The sequence below is a fragment of the Xiphophorus maculatus genome, chromosome 9, assembly GCF_002775205.1.
Source record: "Xiphophorus maculatus strain JP 163 A chromosome 9, X_maculatus-5.0-male, whole genome shotgun sequence".
Lineage (NCBI taxonomy): Eukaryota > Metazoa > Chordata > Actinopteri > Cyprinodontiformes > Poeciliidae > Xiphophorus > Xiphophorus maculatus.
The window spans coordinates 23387341-23406770 of NC_036451.1; the positions used below are offsets into that span (position 1 = coordinate 23387341).

The following is a 19430-nucleotide window of genomic DNA, read 5'->3' on the forward strand; positions in this document are numbered from 1 at the left end:
TGCTCTGACTAAGACCTTGTTCTTCCTTCCTTTGCATGTGGTTTGATAGGTTTGAACTTTCTGGTGTTCTGTTACATCCTCTCTCTCTCTCTCTATCTCTTTTTTTTATGTGTCCATTTCTGTCTAATTGGATTGTTTTCCCAAGTCCCTTTCTAACCCAATAAGCATGGTGCTCTGAGTTAGACCGTGACGATGAATGCTCGACTACATAGAAGACAACTTGACTATAAAGGGAGTCTTTTTAACCATTAATATGATAAAAGGGAAGAATAGTGTGGTTTACCCCGAATGCTTACGTAACCGCCTCTTGGACGTAATGGTAATCTCCAGATTATTACTCTGCCCAGCAGGAGGGCTTAATCCTGTCGCAGTAGAGAGCAAACCAGGCTGAAGCAGACAGTAGGCTGACAACTCTTTGCTCTGCAGCAAAACAAGCGAGCGCAAACTTTAAAGTTCAACATTTAAAATCGTCATCAAGACTAAAAACTGTACCCATGCGCTACGCGGTTCGGCAGCGTAACTGTGGTTTCAAATTGCACCAACATTAACGCGTCTTAAGCGTTCTAAAGTGTTGAGAGATGTTGAATGACAGGGCATACGTGTGTTTTGTGATGTTGTCATGTCAGCCTTCGGCTTTGCTCGACGCACAGCTTCTGCTTTTTGTTTCAGATTCCTGTGCAGTGAGGTGGCGGGGGTCTTCGTGTCTTTCCAGTCGAGCCCGTGCTCTATGGCCTTGAGGTATGTCGCATGGGTTAAGTAGGGTGGTCCTCCGTGGACTGTTGTTTTGGAAGCAGCTGTTCCCAAAGTACTGTGGGAAAAGAAAGGAGAGAGAAAAAGTAGAAATATTTCTTTTTTTGGTAAATTTTTCCTGTCTCATTTGCTTTCTTTCAAATATCCGTCTTACTGTCTTAGTTTGCTCCAACGTTTTCTCAATGCTTCTGCAAAGATTTTATGGTATCACACATAAATGCACTTATGCATTTATTGCAAGATCAGTTATTTTAATACACAGTAGAAACTAGTTATTTACGTACAGTGTATAAAAAGGTGCAACCTTCTGTCTCTCTGTCCAACCGTTCCTGTTTTTGGTCAGACTTTGCAGTCATCGTTGCAATATTCAGAGATGAAATCACATTTGCAGGTTTGGGTGGTGCATTTATCGTACCGTTATCATGAAAAATTTCTTATAGGAATTTTGATTTATTGTTGCCTTGATACATTTCAATTAATGATTTTAAATAATAATAAAAAAACAACTGGCCATCTTATCAGAAATTTTATTTTTACTATTTTTTCCACCGTTTGTTCAACAGAAAGTATCAATAAATATCAGTAAAGTCAAAAATATAATTAAATTCAGTTACCGTGTGAAGTTTAGTGTTATAAATCTTACTTTTTTAATTAAGTGCCTTCCTGAAGAATCCCGTTTCAAATGGGAAAAATTGTATTTGTGTTGGCACAGCTGTTGCTACATGCTGTGCCATGCAATTACCGTAAAAAGACGTAATGAATAGTTTTTTATCGTAACATTTTATTGTTATCACAATAGTACCACAAAACACCACAATAGAATTCCAACTTAATCTCATATTCTTCAGTTTAGGTGTTAATGACAGCCTTTCCTCTACTTTTATCCCATTTCCGTCACATGTTTTCTCTCAATCTGGTCTCAAACACCAACCTCTCATTCGTTTTTTGTCTACTTTGAAGGCATAGTAATTTTCTGCCCTCACACTGTATGTTCTTTATAGTCAGTCTGGATGTTTCATCTCTGGAGTAACACTGTAATGTTGCTTTAAATATTTTTTAAAATAGTTACTGTACGTTCTTTCGGAGCAGCTAGGAATCGTGTCATGAGCAGTTGATGCACAAAACGAGACTCATTTTTAAGGGTCTGGTTGGGTCACATTCTGACATTCCTCAGCAGTGACAACCAGCCAGGCTCTTTGTAGATTCCTTCACGAGCGTCACTCAGGACAGGGCAGACCCCGAATGGATCAGACTCATCCTGTGTTATTCTGGGCTTTTGCAGATTAAGAAGCTTCAGTTTAATTTGCTGGTGCAAAGATCTAAAAACTAAAAAAAGGTAGAGAAAGCTTGAATGCATAATAAAAGCAAATTTATTCAATGATCGTAGAGTTCAGGGGGAGGCAAATTTCACCATGTGTACCGGCTACTAACCCAAACTGTTGCGAACGCTCTGGCTGCGAGCTTCACATTCAGCAGCTGGCACCGACGTTGAATGCAAGTCACAATCAACACAACAACAATGTCGCTTATTTTTAGGAAGTAGAGTTTGGTTGATTTGACATGTTCCTCATTTGGATAAGTATTTTTCAACACAAACTGTGCACAAACCAGGATATTATTGTCCTCTGTGAAATGTTTTTAATAAGTCCATCTCTTTGGGTGGAAAGATGGCGGTTCAACTGATCCAGAAATAGTGGAAAACAGGGAATGCATGTTGATAAGGTCTTAGTAGTTTGCTCTTAGCTCTTTATTGATTATTATTTGCCCAGGTCCCTCTTGAAAATGAGATCTAGATCTCAACAGGGTTTACCAGGTTAAATAAAGGAAATTAAAAAAAAGATTTAAAAATGTAAAAAAAAAAATCATTATTTTATTATATAAAAAAAGAAGAACATTATCTTAATTAAATTGCATAAATATTTTGGATAAAAAAACATGACATCAAAGTTGTCTGTAAAAATAGGGAAATCTTTAATTTTTACTTGCATAAAAACATGCATTTAGTGGTAAAATTTAGATGGCATGCCCATGTTGTTGCTGGTATAGCTTCATCCTGTGGTGTCTGGTTGCGCCAATAGAGGGCAGTACAATATTGTTTGTGTGTCCTGCTCCCCTCACATGAACCACAGAGTGTTTACTCACAGCCGGAGGCGGAGTTACAGTTCAGATTAATGCCTGCCCAGACCGATCCGATCACAGCGACTGTAGTGGATTTAAATGCTGACTGTGTGCGCCACGGGGCCCTTCAGCTGACTGCAGAGCAGACCCTTTTTCTCCTGGGCTCTTAGCCCACAAGCTTTCCTGTTTTCTTCCAGTTTGAAAGCAGAACAAGGCTGAAACGGGTGGGGACCCAGAGCTGCTTAGGAACGCTGAGCATTGTTCCCAGAGCTTCCTCTTCCACATTCCTGGGCTGATTGCGTTGTGGGCCTCCTGCACAGGGTTATTGTTCTAACTCAACAGCACCGCACAGACCTGGCCTCAGCCCATTGTGGCTGCCTCCACTGACCATTGTGGTGCTCAGACTAAGTGATGGCTATCTTTGCCTCTGGAGCTTTATTTTCTCTTTGATTTATTTGCCGATTCTTACTTAATTGTGCTGCCTCATCATCTTTCGACTTGTTCTCACTCCTTACTTTTGCGGATTTTAACAAATATCTCTGTTAACACGTAACGTCTCTTTGCTACTTGTCAACAGTGTGTTCAAGCCTGTCAAGATAACAGATTTTGCTGGATGTTAAATTGTCCCGATAGACGATAAATACTATTGCTTTTCAAGTAATACATTGATAATGACATAATAATTCAAATTTGGCCTCTTAAACAACGATAAAATTTAATTTTGTACCAAATACTCCACACTGGATTTGGAAGATATTTTAAATATCCTCAATAAAACACAACTATTTGCACTTTTTGTCATCATATATTTATACTTTATGCACCTGCTCACAGCCTGCAAAGCATGCATGTGTCAACTATAGGATGTATATGGTGCTGTGCTGCAGACCTTATTTTACCTTTACGCTCATAGTTAATGCAGCATTTTTCTGTATGTCACCATGAGATCCTGTATCAGCAACAGGAGCCTGAAGCCTGGTGGAGCAGAGAAGAAGTTGGATGTTGCTCTGGAATAAATTTATGTTGAAATCTTTTGGAAATAGGTTGTTTTTCAGTGCTTTCCTATACGTAGTTTCTTTAATATATTTATGTCGTGGCAAAGGATTGGATGGGAGGAACCTCAAAAATTTTAACTAGGCTGGGCGATATGGCTTGAAAATATATATACATATATATATATATATTTTCTCCATTCCAGATCCGACTGCCGCTTTTAATTGTTTTTTTTTTCTTGCTTTCTTTTCTAAATATTACATTTAAAATGACAGGAAATATTTTTTAAAAACTGGCTTTTATTTCAATCATCCCTTCTGTTAGTTGTGCAATGTTTTAATGATCAGAATGTGATTATATTATTAGTCGAATAAAGATGCAATTTTACCAGGAACAACTTCTTCAAATTACGAGGAAAAAAAGCTTCAATAGGAAAGAGCTGACCAGCACAGCCTGTGTGGTTCTTTTTGTTGTTTGTACAGTTGTTACTGATTTGTTAAAAGATTAAGTATCTCTATCAGTATTATGTGTAAAGCTTATGCCAAAGCATAACTTTCAACTTTCGTTGTTTTAATTTTTTTTTTTTGTTATTTTTCATGTTGGAGTTTTTATAGAAACACTACTTCATTCTCCTCATATTATGACTTTGTTCTCGTAATTAAGAAAAAAACAAATCTTAGCCCGGCCCTAGTATTCTGTCGTAGAGTTGACCTGAATTCAAAGTCCAAATAAACTGAAGCTGTAAAACTCGCTTTTCAAACGAGATGAGACCGTAGTCTGTTCAAATAAGCAAACGGAAACGTAACATCTGCTGCCGTGTGCTGATTGAAAACCGCTTTCTATCACATGCATTTAAAACGCAGTGGAAGAATCACAGAGTCGCACGCCGTCTCGCCACCGAGTACTTTCATCTATAATTTACACCCTTTGATGTCCCTTTGTTATCTTACGTGGCCTTTCCAACCTAATGGCTTCTAATGCGTACAGTATATCTGGTTTGAGAGAGCGTCTGTGTCTCAGCAATAGAAAATTGAGCCCAAAAAAATGACTGTAGGTTATTTTAGGTTGTTAGTGATTTTGCACTGTAGAATAAATGGTAAACAGCATCACAGCAGCGATTGCCTCTAAAATGGTTTAGCAGTTTCACACAGGCACGTGCCAAAATCATCTCATCTCACTTTTATGGATCGTCGCAGTTTTTGTTGCTTTTGACGATTCAAACTTTGCGCTCGGTCAACTTGTTATTTTCTGGACTCGGTACCGGCGAACAGTAAATTGATTATTTCTTTAGGCAAGTGAGGTGTTGTTTTTCTATTTTTTATGAGAGTCAGCACAGTGTACCCCGTCTCTCCCTTCTTAGTCTGCAGGAAGGGATACTTGCAAGGGTTTGAATTTGCTGCAGCCACAAGCTGTTCAGCCAAGCAGAGCGCAGCAGTCTGTCATCGGGCCGTTTCACAGACACCATCACTTTGCCGTTCTGTTTCTTTTCATAAAAGCTCAGCACTGTCGAGCAGAAGTGAAAGCAAGGCAAGAGGTGATGGTGGGTGGGGGCGATACTTCTGTGATGTCGGAAGAAAACAGTTTTTTTTTTTTTTTTTTTTTTTTTGTTTATGTGCAACTGGTAACATGTGACTTTGATAAGAGCTATCAGCGAATGCAGGCGGGCGAGGAAAGCCAACTGCGTGTAGGTTTCCTGCTTCTTACGTTGTCTGTCAATCTCCCACTTCCATTCTTGCGCTCTTTCACTTGTTGGCAATACAAGACGCAGGGTGGGGCTGATGTCGTCTCTGTTACGATTGGCTGGTAGCCCAAGTTGTGTTATCTGCTGTAAAACATGTTATAGCCCCACCTCAGATAGGGCCTGGCACTGAAACATAGCCCAGCCTACCCAGAGTTACATCACCATCTGTGGAAATAGCCGTGTATCTTTACTTTCTCTTCACGGTCTGAACAAGACACGTAATGTTGCAGTGTGGTGGGAGGCTCCCATTTACCGCCACAGGTACATGCCCTCACACTCTAACTCCACAGCGCGCAGGTAACAGCTTGACACACATACTGCCGTTTCACCTGCTTCTATAAAATGGGGCAGAAACGCCAGGCGACTTGTCTGCTTTGCCACATGGCACGGCACGGCACAGGCTCCCGGACTTCTCTCTAGAGTAAAACAGCAGGAGGAAAAAAAAAAAGAGTCTTGTTGACAAATGGAGTTTCTAAAGAGCCTGGTTCCGGCCGTCATCTCAGGAGAGTCACCTGTTGATCATGGGGGAAGCTCTCCCAGGGAGCCGGGTCCACGGCTCCTCCGCATGAAAAGACTGGGTCTGCTTGCCATGGGACAGACCATCGAAGAGGATCCGGTAGACCCAGACATAAGAGAACACGCAAGACCCAGCTCTTCCAGACATGCCAACAGTAATCAATCTCGGCTCAAAGGTACTTTAAAGAAACACTGACGCAGCAGTTATCTGTAACAATAACGATACCGACATTAATAACTTCTGCTGGAGTGGTCTGGCTTGCTTTGTGTGATGATCTTTATAACTCTTAATCTTTATTTATCTGTAATCATAGATTTGCTTTGTTGTTCCAGTCCTAACCCCTTTATGCCCGTTGTCATAAACAGGCTTTAAGCAGTCACTGTTTGAAGACTGTTTACAGTGTCCTGTACATGATTAAATCATGTAAACATAGAATCATGAGTTTTGCAATGCGGATTAAGTTTGAGTTGCACTGATATTCATTCTGTAGCCGAGTCCCAGTCTCTATTTTTTGCAAACCTTTCACACGTCGATATCGTTTTTGCTTCAGGAACTACCGTATTTTAAAAAATCCAAGAGCAGGACTACAAATGGTTTGTTCTAACTATGCTGCTGTGGCCAGGAATTGTTTATTTCTATTAACACAGGGTGTCCGCACATCCTGAAGAAGTGTTAAATTCATATATCTAAAAATAAGACCTTAAAATGTCTTGAAGTTGGCCTTAAATAGGTTATGCACAAGTCTTACGTTTTGTTGTGGCAGGTCTATTTAATTTTTCATCCTTGTAGAGGAGTTTTCTGTCAGGTAAACATTTCAGTCACTTCGTTCTGTGACTCGAGGTGGCTGAGGCTACCGGTAACTAGCTTCTAACATACCTTTTATAGCTAGCTAGTACATTAGCCAACAAATCTTTTGCATCTATCCAAGTACAAATTTACCGGCCAGTTGGCTATAATTTTCTTGTTTTTGTTCAGTCTTAAATTTAATTCAAGGTGGCATTAGAAAGGTCTTTAAAAGTCTTAAATTTGACGTGCCGAAACTTGCAGGTATCTTGTAACAACAAAGGTAACATCATGGTGCAATAGATGAACTTTTATTCCTTTAGTGCTACCAAGGAGCTTGTTGGTAGGGTTCATTCTCTAATTAGAAGAAAATCAAATTTTTTAGTTTTCAAATTCAGGGTGGGTCAGGCAGAATCTCAGCCAATCACAGTTAACAGTCGATGTCGTGGTGCGTCTCCTGATTAAAGTAAACCTCCTCAGTTGTTCTGCAGGGGAGTTTACAAAGCTGCAGTGAAGGAGACCACAGAATAACTGCGTTACTAAAACATTACCTTTTTTAATCCCCCCAAGCGACGAGCATTAGGAGAATGAACTTTACCTGCTTTGGTGAGGCTATCTTCTGATCAAACATCCTCATAAGCTAAAAAAAAGCAAAAAAAAAAACATGCAATGATGTTTCAAAATAACAGTTAAGCCATTGCAAGGTCTCTGCTAAATTTAGGCCTGTGAGAGCCGAAAGAGATGGCTCAGTTTCCCCTTTTCTGATTTGCCCAGCAATGTGCACATTTTTTTCCTACTGCTGTGTGTGAACATAATGCAGGAGCAAGGTGTTTCTGAGGAGTGCTGTTTTCATTTGGATTCAGCATCATTTTAATCTGATACCCTTAAAAAAAACAAGTTTAACTTAGTACCTTTAGAAGTCCCCTGATTAAGAAAAGTTGTAATGTGACAAAATGTGAAAAGGTTCATTTTCAAACCTTTGTGAGGCGCTGTAATAAAAAATACAACCACCTTAAACTGTAGGGTTTGTATTTTGCATCTAAATCTATTTTTTTTTTCTCCACAAATTTGTCCATTTGTTCAACAAATAGTATCTGTGATCTGTGTTTTTTGTGAAATTTCACTAGATTTGAATAATTTTAGAGTCTGATAAAGAGCAGATGAATTATATGTCAGAACATTTATTAGAGATGCACGATATATCGACATTAACATTGGTATCGGCCGACGTCACTCATTTTTTAAACATATCGATAAAACTGGGCACATATAAACGACTGACATTGATTTCAATCTTGTTGCTGTTTGGGGTTTCAGGAGTGGGAGGGAAGGAGGTTGGTCATGTGGTGTTTGGTCATGTGATAATGATGCAGCAAAGGACTGTGGGTAGTTTAACTGAAACAGAAACATGTCAGTGGTGTTGTTGTCTTATAACGTCTAGAGGTTTGGGAAGTGCATATAAAATCAGTAAATATCAGTTACCTACCATAACAGCAACTTTAATATCTATCAGTATTGATTAAAATGTTCATATTGGTGCATCACTTATATTTACCTTAAATTTTTTGACTATAATATGAAGTATTTTTATTTTATTTTAAAACAATGATGAGTAGCTTTTTATATTTGACTTGACTCTATCTAACAGATTCAGTTTTTTATTTGCTAAATTTAGATATTCAAAGCGTTGAAGCTCATTTTCTTGTTGTTTAAAGAGCCTGACCAGCTCCTCTGATGGATGCCACTGATATGCTACTACATTATTTAACCTTTAGGAGTTTGTAATTACATGAATCAGATAGATAATAGAAATACATTAGCAAATTTCCACATTTGTTCGTTTGAAACAATTTGCCAACTCTGAAATGCCAATACGTCAGAGTTGGCATGGTAACAAGCGAGTTGTGCTGATGGCGCTAAACCTCCGCAGACAGTCTATGCTGTGTAAGAGTAGCTCAAGGTTTTAGATGTGTGCACATCTTGTGTGAAGGACAGTGAGTGTGGATGATCAGCGGGCCGATGCATCTGCTTATTTTACTATAACTTTTTGTGTTGCCGTGCTACCTGTCAGAGCATGCTACCTGTCGTTCTTTAGCCTGTTTGCTCATGGCTGAAGTATGACTCAGCCCATCCTCGGTTAAACTTACTTTACCTGTTGGCTTATAAACAATCAGGCTAGTCAGGTAACCCACAGAAACAGGCTTAACTGGGCTTATTTAAAATGTCCAGTGCCAGGTTGGCCTGAATAATATAACCATGACGACCGTGTGCTTTGCTCTAACTGCTGGACTTTGGTTATGTTTGCTTATATTAAAACATGAAAACAAAATTAATTCCCTTTAATAATTCATGGTGACTTGAGCAGTAAAGGATGCAGTGTTATATCAGGATTTGTTAAAAATTATTATTATGTAATGTTTTTTTAGGCAGGGTGCCTAGCAATAGATCAGTTCTTAACCTTCACCAAAAAAACAAGTCTGAACCCATTGGCATTAAAATGAAACGTTAAAAAGATTTTATTCTTTTCAGCTGCAGCACCTGCAGAAAATGTAAAGAAACTCCTATTTTTCCATCCCAGTTCAAATTGCAAAGAAAAGCAAAACTGATTGATTTAGTGCTTTATGAGAAATCTTTGCTTAATTTAATATTAATCGTGCATCCTCTTATAAATTATGAACGTTGGTGATTCTAGAAGTGTAATTAGCCTGTTCATGTTGGCGTGTGTATCATGTCTTTTCTTCTAAAAATGTATTTTGATCCATTGTTGTATTGAAAGGCCTTGAGAGACTGATATGTTGTCCTTTCAGTCTCTTCTGCTGAATCATCTGCTGATTTCTACCTTTAAACAGTCGATCAGTGACTCCACATTTTCATTTCAGCTCATAAGGATTTGGAGGTTTGGTCACTAAACAAGTTTTTAGATGTTGGAACACAGAATTCACAGCAATATTTCCTTTGCAGTAAAGTTTCCCCATCCCAGTGTGTAATCCTGCCAATCTACCTCTTATCCTCTTTGAGTGGGCTCCTACTGGAGGACTGAAATGTTAGTTGAAAGGGCCCAGAACTGAGAAACTAATGAGAACGCCAGAAACCTGTTTACTTATTAGATTCAGGGATGACAACCTGCCCACCGATGTTTTACACTGGCCCAAAAAAAACCCGATCAAGGTCTTTTGATGGGTGTAGCAGACTTACCCGCTGGAGTTTAGGGAGTGTTTTGAGCATATGACTGAACATGAAAGCACTTCTATGAGGTTGCGCTTCTGTAATGCGAGTTCTCTGTGAAATGTCAACAGGGCGTGTATCCAGACAGACTGGACAAACTTATTCATGAAGTTTCCTAAGTAGTTATTAGTCAGATGTATGGAAAAAAAAAACTGTTTATGATATAACTCTAGGCAGATTTTCCACTTTGTATCACAGGAAGATAATTGCTGGAAGGTGTTTTTTGTGGTTCTTTAACCAGCTGATTTGAGGCCACTTTCACCGAACTGATGTGCAAAAATTAGCCAATTTCAGTTTCTCTTTAACAACTAGAAATAAAGCTTTGTTTTGTGCTTTTAGGATGAATTTGAAATTGAACTGTCTTAACGCAAAGGAGATGTTAAAATTCTCAACTATTTCTCAAAAGCAGCTTAAAGTCACAGCTGTCTCTCCATTTACATAGACAAGTTTCTCTAGACCAGTGGTGTCTAAACATTATTCTCAGTGGACAAATTAAAAATGGGAAAAAAAAGTGCTTATTGTGCTTTTTACACTTTTATTTATTTTTTATTTTTTACCTGCGTAACAATAAAGAAAATTTTTATGAAATCTCTACGTCATTCAATATACAAAACATAAAAAAATTTGGGTCATCAGTATTCAGTTTTGTAAGCAAATTCCTTTTAATTTTTTTTTTTTTACCATTGTTTAATGTTAATGCTATAATCCCTTTAGACACTAAGAAATTTGTTGGTATTTTCCTGTAGAGTTAGTAGATTCTTCAATTATGTGAGGTTTAAAAAAAAAAACCTTAGCATTTAACATAAACCTTAACATCCAGCCTATTCCATCCGTGAGAGAATTTGATTCTTTAAAACTGTAAAATCGAGCAATAAGCTTCCTGCTGAGTTAGAAGGATGGTGAGGTATGTTGATAAAAAGCTGACGTACCTCAGTATAAAAGAGTTTCTATAAATGTCTTCTTACATCACTGTGATACCTCTTGTCCATTTTTGTACAACTCCCTGATGCTGAAAGTAGCTGTCTTTCAGCCAGCCAACACCAGGCTGTCCACACATCCTTAAAAAGTCTTAAATTAATTTTAAAAAGTATGTTGGACTTTAAAACATTAATCACAAGTCCAAAATTTTGTCTTGACAGGACTATTTAATCTTGTATATTGTATGATATATATATTTTTTTCTTGAGGATCTTTTCTGTCAGGCAAAAGTTTTGGTCAACCTCGGTAGTCTCAACCGCCTGTTAACTCACTGCTAACATACATTTGCTTGTTAGCTTGCTATCTTGTCGGATTTTTTCCACCTACTATAACTAAGTCTACGTTTACTTGCAGTTAGCTGGACGAAGTTCGTGTATTTCTGTGGAGATTTAGGTCTTGAATTCTTAAAAGTCTTAAATTTGAGCTGGTGAAACCTGCAGAAACTCTGTTTATACTTAGTATTAGCGTTTGTAGCTCCTTACCTTAACAATGGGATTTCTAAAATGCTGCCCACATTTCCATACTGTTTCATGACAGACGAGCTGAAATGAAAAGATTTACTTCCGTATGGTTATCCTTCCTGCTATCCGCTGAAAGTGTCACTCCCTCTTAGAAGATGAATAATTGAAGCAAGTTTTGTTTTTGACTTTTGTCCTGTTTTATGTCCTCATCGAACATTTCTCTGCAAGCACTGACAATAAAGTGTCATGAAGGTTAGAAATGTTTGTTTTTGGTGTGAGTAGCATGTGGCAGCGAGGAGCCCTGTGTGTTGTGGAGTTGTGCTGAATACTCAGACGGCTGTTACAGATGTTAATGTTGTGTCCTCTGTGGCCCAGGCATCACTGAGGAGGTCAGGGATTGAATTACAGCTTTTATCGATTATTGCTCCCACCGCTGCCCTTCAGAAAAGACTGGGACAGGAAATGCGTCCTCCACCCTGCGGGCTCCTGGGAGGAGAAGCTCCTCTCTGCTCACTGCAGTCAGGATAGCTTAACTGCCAGTCACTTCTCCCACTTTGCGATTAGAGATGCTGCAATTGGCCTCGGTCGTGCATTTGGTTGAGATTATTTGATCAGTGAGCTCGTCTTTCCAGGAAGTCGGTTCTAATGTTTGTTTGAAATCCTCGACTCGCGTCAGCGTTCCTGGCTGTAAGGTTCTGGTTCTCAGCTTTAATGTTCCTGGGGAAATGATGTAAGCTCTGCATTCCTTAAACAACAAAGCTGGTTTACAGAAAACAATACCTGTCTGTTGTATGTTGGCTGGCTTGCTGATAATCATAACAAGAGTCCAGGTTTTATTGTTAAACAGTATTTGTCTTGGCGTCCTCTAAATTTGTGTTCTTCCTTCTAAACTGTGTCTGTGCGAAATATTTTGTTTTAGGTATGCCACTAGCTTTTGGTTGTGTAAATTGTAATTCACAACAGAAGGGCTTGATCTGTTTTAATGCATATAATCCATCTCTGGAGTTTTTGAAATAATGTTTGAAGGAGTTGCATTTGAGCATGTATGTTTCCAAATCAGACGATGTTAGTTTTACCCAGCAGCTGATAAGGTCAGGTTGAGCCAATGTCCAATTATGAATTGAAATTGTCTGGGGAATTCTTTTCCCTTAAATAGACGAGATGAGAAACCTCTAAAGCGTTGAACTTTTTGTACTTGTTTGACTATGTTCTTGCTAATTTTCTTTTTAATTTGAAACCCCAGTACATTTTGCCAGTGCACATCATTTTCAGATTGAAGGATGCACTGCACTATCCTCCAGTGGAAATCCATTGGCAAGATGTTTGTCATAAATGCTATAAATGTAAATGTGAATATATTTCACAATTCAAGAACCTATCGATTTGGCTGCCTCAGTAAATTCTTTTATTAACATGTTCATGGAGTCATGAACATGTCATTTATCTAATGACATAAATGTACAATGTAAACTGTCAGACCTCAGGTTCCAAGGAAATTTGTCAAAGAGCTGAGTGGGCATGTAGGTGTGAAGCGGTGTGGGAAGTTCTTCTGACAAACGTTTTAGAAAAGTAGATTAAATATGGCTTTTAATCAGGTAAAAGATTAAAAACCATGCAAAGCATGCGTTGTCATGCAATTGTTTGTGTTGAACAGGAAAGATTGTTTCCCTGTAAAATTCTCATAGAAAAGCTGATTTCAATTATCTTTAAAAAAAAAAAAATAGAAATTTGTATTTTAGTGAGGTTGCACCATAGAAACTACTTCAAGTAGGAGAAACAACTTACCTTTACAGAAAAAAACTGTTCATTCGCAATCATCGATGACCATGCTAACTAGCCTTAGCATTCACAACAGGCTTTGTTAGCTGCTGGGGGAGATGAGCTTCACCACACAGAGAGGGACTGACAACGCTAAGACCGGCCTCCTGGCTCTGATTGGGTGTCTCTATATAGCATTAGAAGAAGGCAGAGGAGCCTTTTTTTATTTTCACAGATTATCTGTCTCATACTAATCAAGTATGTAAAAAAAAAAAAAAAGTAGAAAGGTTACAAACTTTGAGCTTCAAGCTTAAAGCTTTCCAGTCTAAAACCTATTTTCATTTTTCTTTGCGTCTACTGGTTGATGAGCAATGTAAAATCATAACGCAGATATAGCAGAGGTTTAAGATTCACATGAGGGAACAATTACAGAAGCCAGTGATTCTCCTTGGATTTATGCTAAACCAGAGACCACAGCTTCAACATGACCAATGTGCTTTTTTTAAATGATAGTTTTATTATCTTATTAAATGAAAAGTGTTAAACAACTGTAGGCTGTTTCCTTTCCTGCTTAGGATTTATCACTTGGGCATTGGTGTCTAAATATGGCGATGGAGCGTTTAACCAACATGCCTCACTATAATCAGACATAAGGGAAGTGTGAAATCGCTGTAATGACATGTTTTTATATTTGGTTCCTTTCAAGTCCAATTTTGGCATTGTGGGAAATGTTCTTAGCAGCAACTGGCCAGAGTTGCCAGTGACATCAGTCTGTTAATTTTAAGCTCTCCGAGAAGTAATATTAAATTGCCTGAAGAGCTCCAGAGTCGAAGGCCGCTTTAATTCCACAGCATCTGCGCCGCATATCACAAGGCAGCGTTTCACAGCGGAGGGCTGCATCAGACCTGCACCAGCTGGGGCATGACAAAGCATCTGTTTGTGTTGCGTTTGTTAGCAATGAGCTCGGACTCATTTTGCATAAGTCGTGTAGCGGTGGACATGTGACGGAGGGGGAGACAGAAAATAGCGACGAAACGGGAAGAAGACAAAGAGCATTTGTGTTTTTCTGTAACTTTCCCACTGCTTTTTTCTCTCTCCCCCCCTCCCCAGAATGTTTTGTTAAACAAACTTAATTGTGCCCTTGACTACAAATGGCTGGATGGATGTCATGTGGATCTGTTTTTAGGTATTTACATGGGTAGAACTAACCGGCAGCACCACCAGATTGTAACGTCAGATAATCCTGTGTGTGTGTTTTGAACCTTTTTCCATTCACACAAACTGAATTTTCTTCTGAATGCAGGATGTATTCGGGTCCTTTTGAATGTTTCAGCAATGAAAGTGTGAAACTACTTATCCTTATTTTATTACAGTCAAACATTATATCTCACTTTATAGCACGATATTTCAAAATGTTTTGAGTCGGGAGCCGTATATATTTGTGTGCAGCATACACACTCCCTTTCGCATCCTCTTGTTCGACGCTTTCTCTCCCACTGCAGTGAGGAATGATGCATCAGTGCTGCTGTGGAGCTTACAGGAAGTGCTGCTTTGATAGGCCAGTGGGGAAGCAGCACAGTAGTAGCTCTGACAAGCGTATGCATCGCTGATCCACGGCCAGGAAACACTCGCAGCATTTTGATGACATCACCCGCCCCCACACAGCGCTCCCGCCTCCCAGCGTTTGCTGTTGAATTGAGCTTTCTCTCTCTCTCTCTCTCTCTGCCTGACAGAAAAGAGCAATAAGAGAACAAGAGCTCGCTCTAGGGAGGAGGGGCTGGCCATGAACGAATAGCAAGGGAGAGAGAGATTAGAGGTGGCGGAGGGGGAACGAGGGAGGGTTAGCAGGCTACAACTGGCACACGCACAACACACAGGAAGACAGAAGGAGATGGAATATTACTGAATACTAACACTATTTATGTTGCTTCTTGTGTGATGAGCAAAAGTTCCTGTGCACTTTTTTTGTCCTTAAGCGTTTCTGGATTGTTCTGTGCTGAGATGGGGATGAGGGACTCTGTGGACTGGCAGCTGGGCAGCAGGAGCTGGGCTGGGAGACTTTTCTAACTGTGCTTATGAAATAGTAGAGTTCTGCTGGGAGAAAAAAGGCAAAACTTGTCGCATATTAAATTGTGTGTTTCTCTAAGGATGTTTCGTCTTAAGTCCTCCTGCGGATGATGGTGTTGAGCAACGGCTGGGCAAGAGGAACTGGAGGGGACAAGAGTTGCTAGATTTTTAACTGTGTATGTGGCAGGTGAATATTTGTGAGCAGAATAAAATGCTCTGATTTAAAAAAAAAAAAAAAATATATATATATATATATATATAATTTTTTGTGGGATGGTGTGAAATGAGAACACTTGGAACCCCGTGAGCACCGTGCCTTATGAGCCTTAACTTTTGCGAGCCACCATGCTGAGCCTGCAGGATTCGGTCTTCTTTGAGATCAGCATCAAATCTCTCCTCAAGTCCTGGAGTAGCAGCTGTGAGTACCCTGCCAAGCGAGCATACGTGTTTACATACCGCACTCAGCGCATCCAGACGCATCTACCACACACAGCCAGAAACCTTCAGCAGCTTTGTACATGCCTGCATGCAGGTCGTGATTGGAGTTGTCATATCTCGTGGGCATATATATGTGATAGTGTTTTAGTGTTTAGTCCAGGTTTAGTCAGGCTTGCTTCAGGTCCATGCAGGTAGCAGCAATAGAAGCCCTTCCATTATCATCATTGCTGAGGCTCCTAGTTGTCCCAAAGATAATCTTTCTCCTGATGAAAATGCACTGATTGATGATACAATTAGACCTGGGACTGTTCCTTTGACGATCTTATATCTCTCTCTTACATCTTTTTGAAACTTCTGATATTATGTTGAAATCACAATTTAGCCTTCCTGAACAGCACTCAACAATTTCCAGTTCCTCCTCATCCTCCCAGTTCTACACACCTCCTCTTCCTTTCCTTGGGGAGCAGCTAATGTTTCCCTGTTATTGATCTGTCTTTTAGCTTCCTCCTATTATTAGCTTTCTATGCATTCTATAGTACATTAGGAATCAAAAACCACTTCCTCTTCAGTGACATTGAAATATATTTATAGTCCAGCTCTTTCCATAATCTGAATTAAACCCTGAGATATCTAACACAAATTGGACTAAAAGTCAATTTTAAACATATGATTAATCGGTGAAAGACTTTATACAACAAAAATAATTTAACCTTTTGCTATTTGTTGCCTTAAGGAACATAGCTCTGCTGATAATCCATTAAAACTAACGGGGAACATCAAATCTTGAAAATAAAAACAGGCTTAGTATAAAAGCTGATATGTAAATGACACTGACAGTTTATTATTATTATTATTAAAGGTAGTAAATAATAATGCATAATGGCATGCCATCACTTCGAAGTTATGGCAAACCATAAAAGTGATTTTAAAAAAAGCTTTTATGCCTATTGTCCTGAACAAAACATGACATGCTGTTTCTTGGCCTCTGAATCTTAATTAAAATATCAGGGATGTCACAATCAACAATTTTTAAAATCACAAATACTAATCCTTGTGATGTAAAATAAGGGGTTGCACATTTTATATGTAAAGTATATCAAAGTTAAATTCTTATTGTTTAAAAATGAACAGAAATGTGTTTTAAATATTGAATCTTTATCAGTTTGTGAAATAATGAGACGTTAAAGAACGGCTTGGATGCGATAATTGGTCCAAGCTGTATAAGTGTCCCTTAACGTCCACAGCAGGGTTCTTTATGCAGTGGCTGTGATGCTAAATCTCCTGGAGGATGGTGGGGACTTTAGGTACGGTTAAAGAACAAAACTTATCTAGGAAATGAAGGTTGAAAAAAAAATCACTGCTTGTACAGTAATAGGATCCCAATTAGTTATTTGAATTGCAATGGGCTTTGCATGCAAAATGTGACCTGAAGAGCTATTGGTTCTTTTATAGGTTCTTTGGCAGACCTACCTACCTGCTGTGTCTCCTCATATTGCCAGCCTCTGAAAATAAAGTGGCGTTTTAACACAAAGGCAAGCTAAACCGTCCAGCTCCAAGTCATAACCTATGCCTGCTCAGGAAGATGGGAACTAAAACGGTGCAGAAAACAATCAATCTGGGTGATTTCTTACACATAAATACAAGTTCATGTGTTGATCTCTAATGAGATGTTTCACATTTTGTCACGTTACAGCCACCGACTTTCATGTAGTGATAAGAATTTCATTTGATCACAAAGTGGAAAGAATATGATGCATTTTTTTTAAATGTTCCAATTCAAGGTTTGAAAGTTTCATGTGTGTGTGTTTAGCCCCATTTACTCTGCTTCATCTAAATAAAATCCATTGGAACCAATCAAATAGACATAAAATCCAGTTGCCTTTAGAGGCCACCTGATTCGTAAATGGTTCACCTTTGTGTAATGACACATTGAATTGCCATTGATTTTATTTAGTACCAGAATTAGCTCAGATAAACAAGAAAGAGGCTTCAGACATGTCTTACAGCTGACTGTCAATGTAAAAATGATAAAGATAAAGCGTGAACACTCCTAACCTGTCTTGAGATTTAAGGGGTGACCAGGTAGATGTAGAATTAATGTTTTTTGAATAAGTGTAGGTGTACCTAACCTCTGACCTATGCCTGGATTAGAACGTGGAGGCCTGAACTCAACAACCCTGATAAGGATATTTACTGTATTGGTCCCATTAAGAAAATTTATGTTGCGTGAATAATGTTTAATTTCTGGTAGACTCATTTAGTGAGGCTCACCTTTCACACAAACACGTTGTAGCTATTGCTTGAACTTGTCAGATTTTGTAACCCTGACAACACGAAGCCATGTGGTAAGCTTTCCAGGACGCATTCCCTCCCCAAAGCTAGTAAATAGTTTTGAAAAATAATAAAAGTAATTAATGTCAGGCTTGCTTTGTAACATGTAGCATGTTGACAGTACAAGTGAATTTGACTCCCTACACTTTAACTTCATACTACAGCCTTGGACGACAGTTTTACTCCTTCTGTTAGCTTTGAACTGCGTTTAAAGCTTGGACATTTACTGTCAAATAGATTTCTGATTTATGAGGCAGAATACCTTAGGTACCTTCGACTGATGTAATGTCAGCCACTGGAAATAAGCTGGATTTACTGTAAAACTTTTTTAGATATCCTTTATTTTAGAGAATTGAAAGTGCAGGGCGAACCAGTAATAACTTGCCAGGCTCTGTGCATGTTGCTACATAATTGCAGAATTGGCACAGCCACAGCATATAAACATTGGCAGTAATTCTTTTGTCTCTAAAAATTGGATGCACTCTTGGCCCTACATTCCAACAATGTGTGTATGTGTATGCGTGCGAGTTTGGGCTGTTGTTTCTTGTTGTCCTGCCAGGGGAATTGAGCAGGCGTTTTGGAGGGCTTGTTTCAACTGTGACAAGGTGGAGTCGCTGCTGTAATAGTTGTGTAACCATATGTGGAGCTAATTTTCCAGGGAACTCTTGCAGAGACTGGCTGGTAGACCTCATGCATCAGAATGCAATAAGCATTTTGGTCCAGAGCATTTAGTTGCACCTTGGTAGCTTTTGTATTAATAAGGAGATTTTTTTTATGTGGTCTGCAGTTCTTTGTGAATCTTTTTCTGTGAAACTGCTTAGTAAATAAAATTTACTTATTTGGAGGACCAGGTATTATGAAAATACTCCATTGGATCATCAGGCTAAATCTCTCTTTGGTTTATCTTTTTATAAACTATTGAATATGGATGATTAGTTTAGACTACAGTGGTAAAACAGGAAATTCTGAAGTTCCTCTCAACTGTTTATGTTTCATGTTAAATTTAAAATGTATAATAATACAAGACTCAGCGACACAATATTATGTTTGTAAGGCAGTCCCAACTAGTTTGCAAAATGTTTTATTTCCGGAATCACACTGGTATTATGTTTTATTAGCGTCACTAAATTGTCACTAAAAATCTTAAAAAGTTGGGTAATATTCTGATCAGTAATCTCAACATACCCAATTGCTAACCTTACATGCTGACAACATTCTTCAGCTTGAAAGCCATTACTTCAGGAAGAGTATTCAAAGTTAGCTGTTCCAG

The 19430-nt window shown here is 38.8% G+C and overlaps 1 protein-coding gene across 12 annotated transcripts in view; it reads left to right on the plus strand.

Annotated features, from left to right (window-relative positions):
* The window catches only part of fryl (FRY like transcription coactivator), an 81658-nt gene that overhangs the window by 5859 nt on the left and 56369 nt on the right, over positions 1 to 19430 (plus strand). For 3 of the 12 annotated variants that reach the window (XM_023339373.1, XM_023339372.1, XM_023339383.1), the window contains exon 1: positions 5776 to 6294. The exons of 1 other annotated variant lie outside the window; for it this stretch is intronic. In XM_023339373.1, coding sequence (XP_023195141.1) covers positions 6066 to 6294 — 229 coding nt within the window. In that variant the 5' untranslated portion in view covers positions 5776 to 6065. Of the gene's footprint in view, positions 1 to 669; positions 739 to 5772; positions 6295 to 15175; positions 15810 to 19430 lie in introns of those variants that run through there. 8 more of the 12 variants (XM_023339371.1, XM_023339376.1, XM_023339377.1 and 5 more) reach the window with 6 other exon arrangements.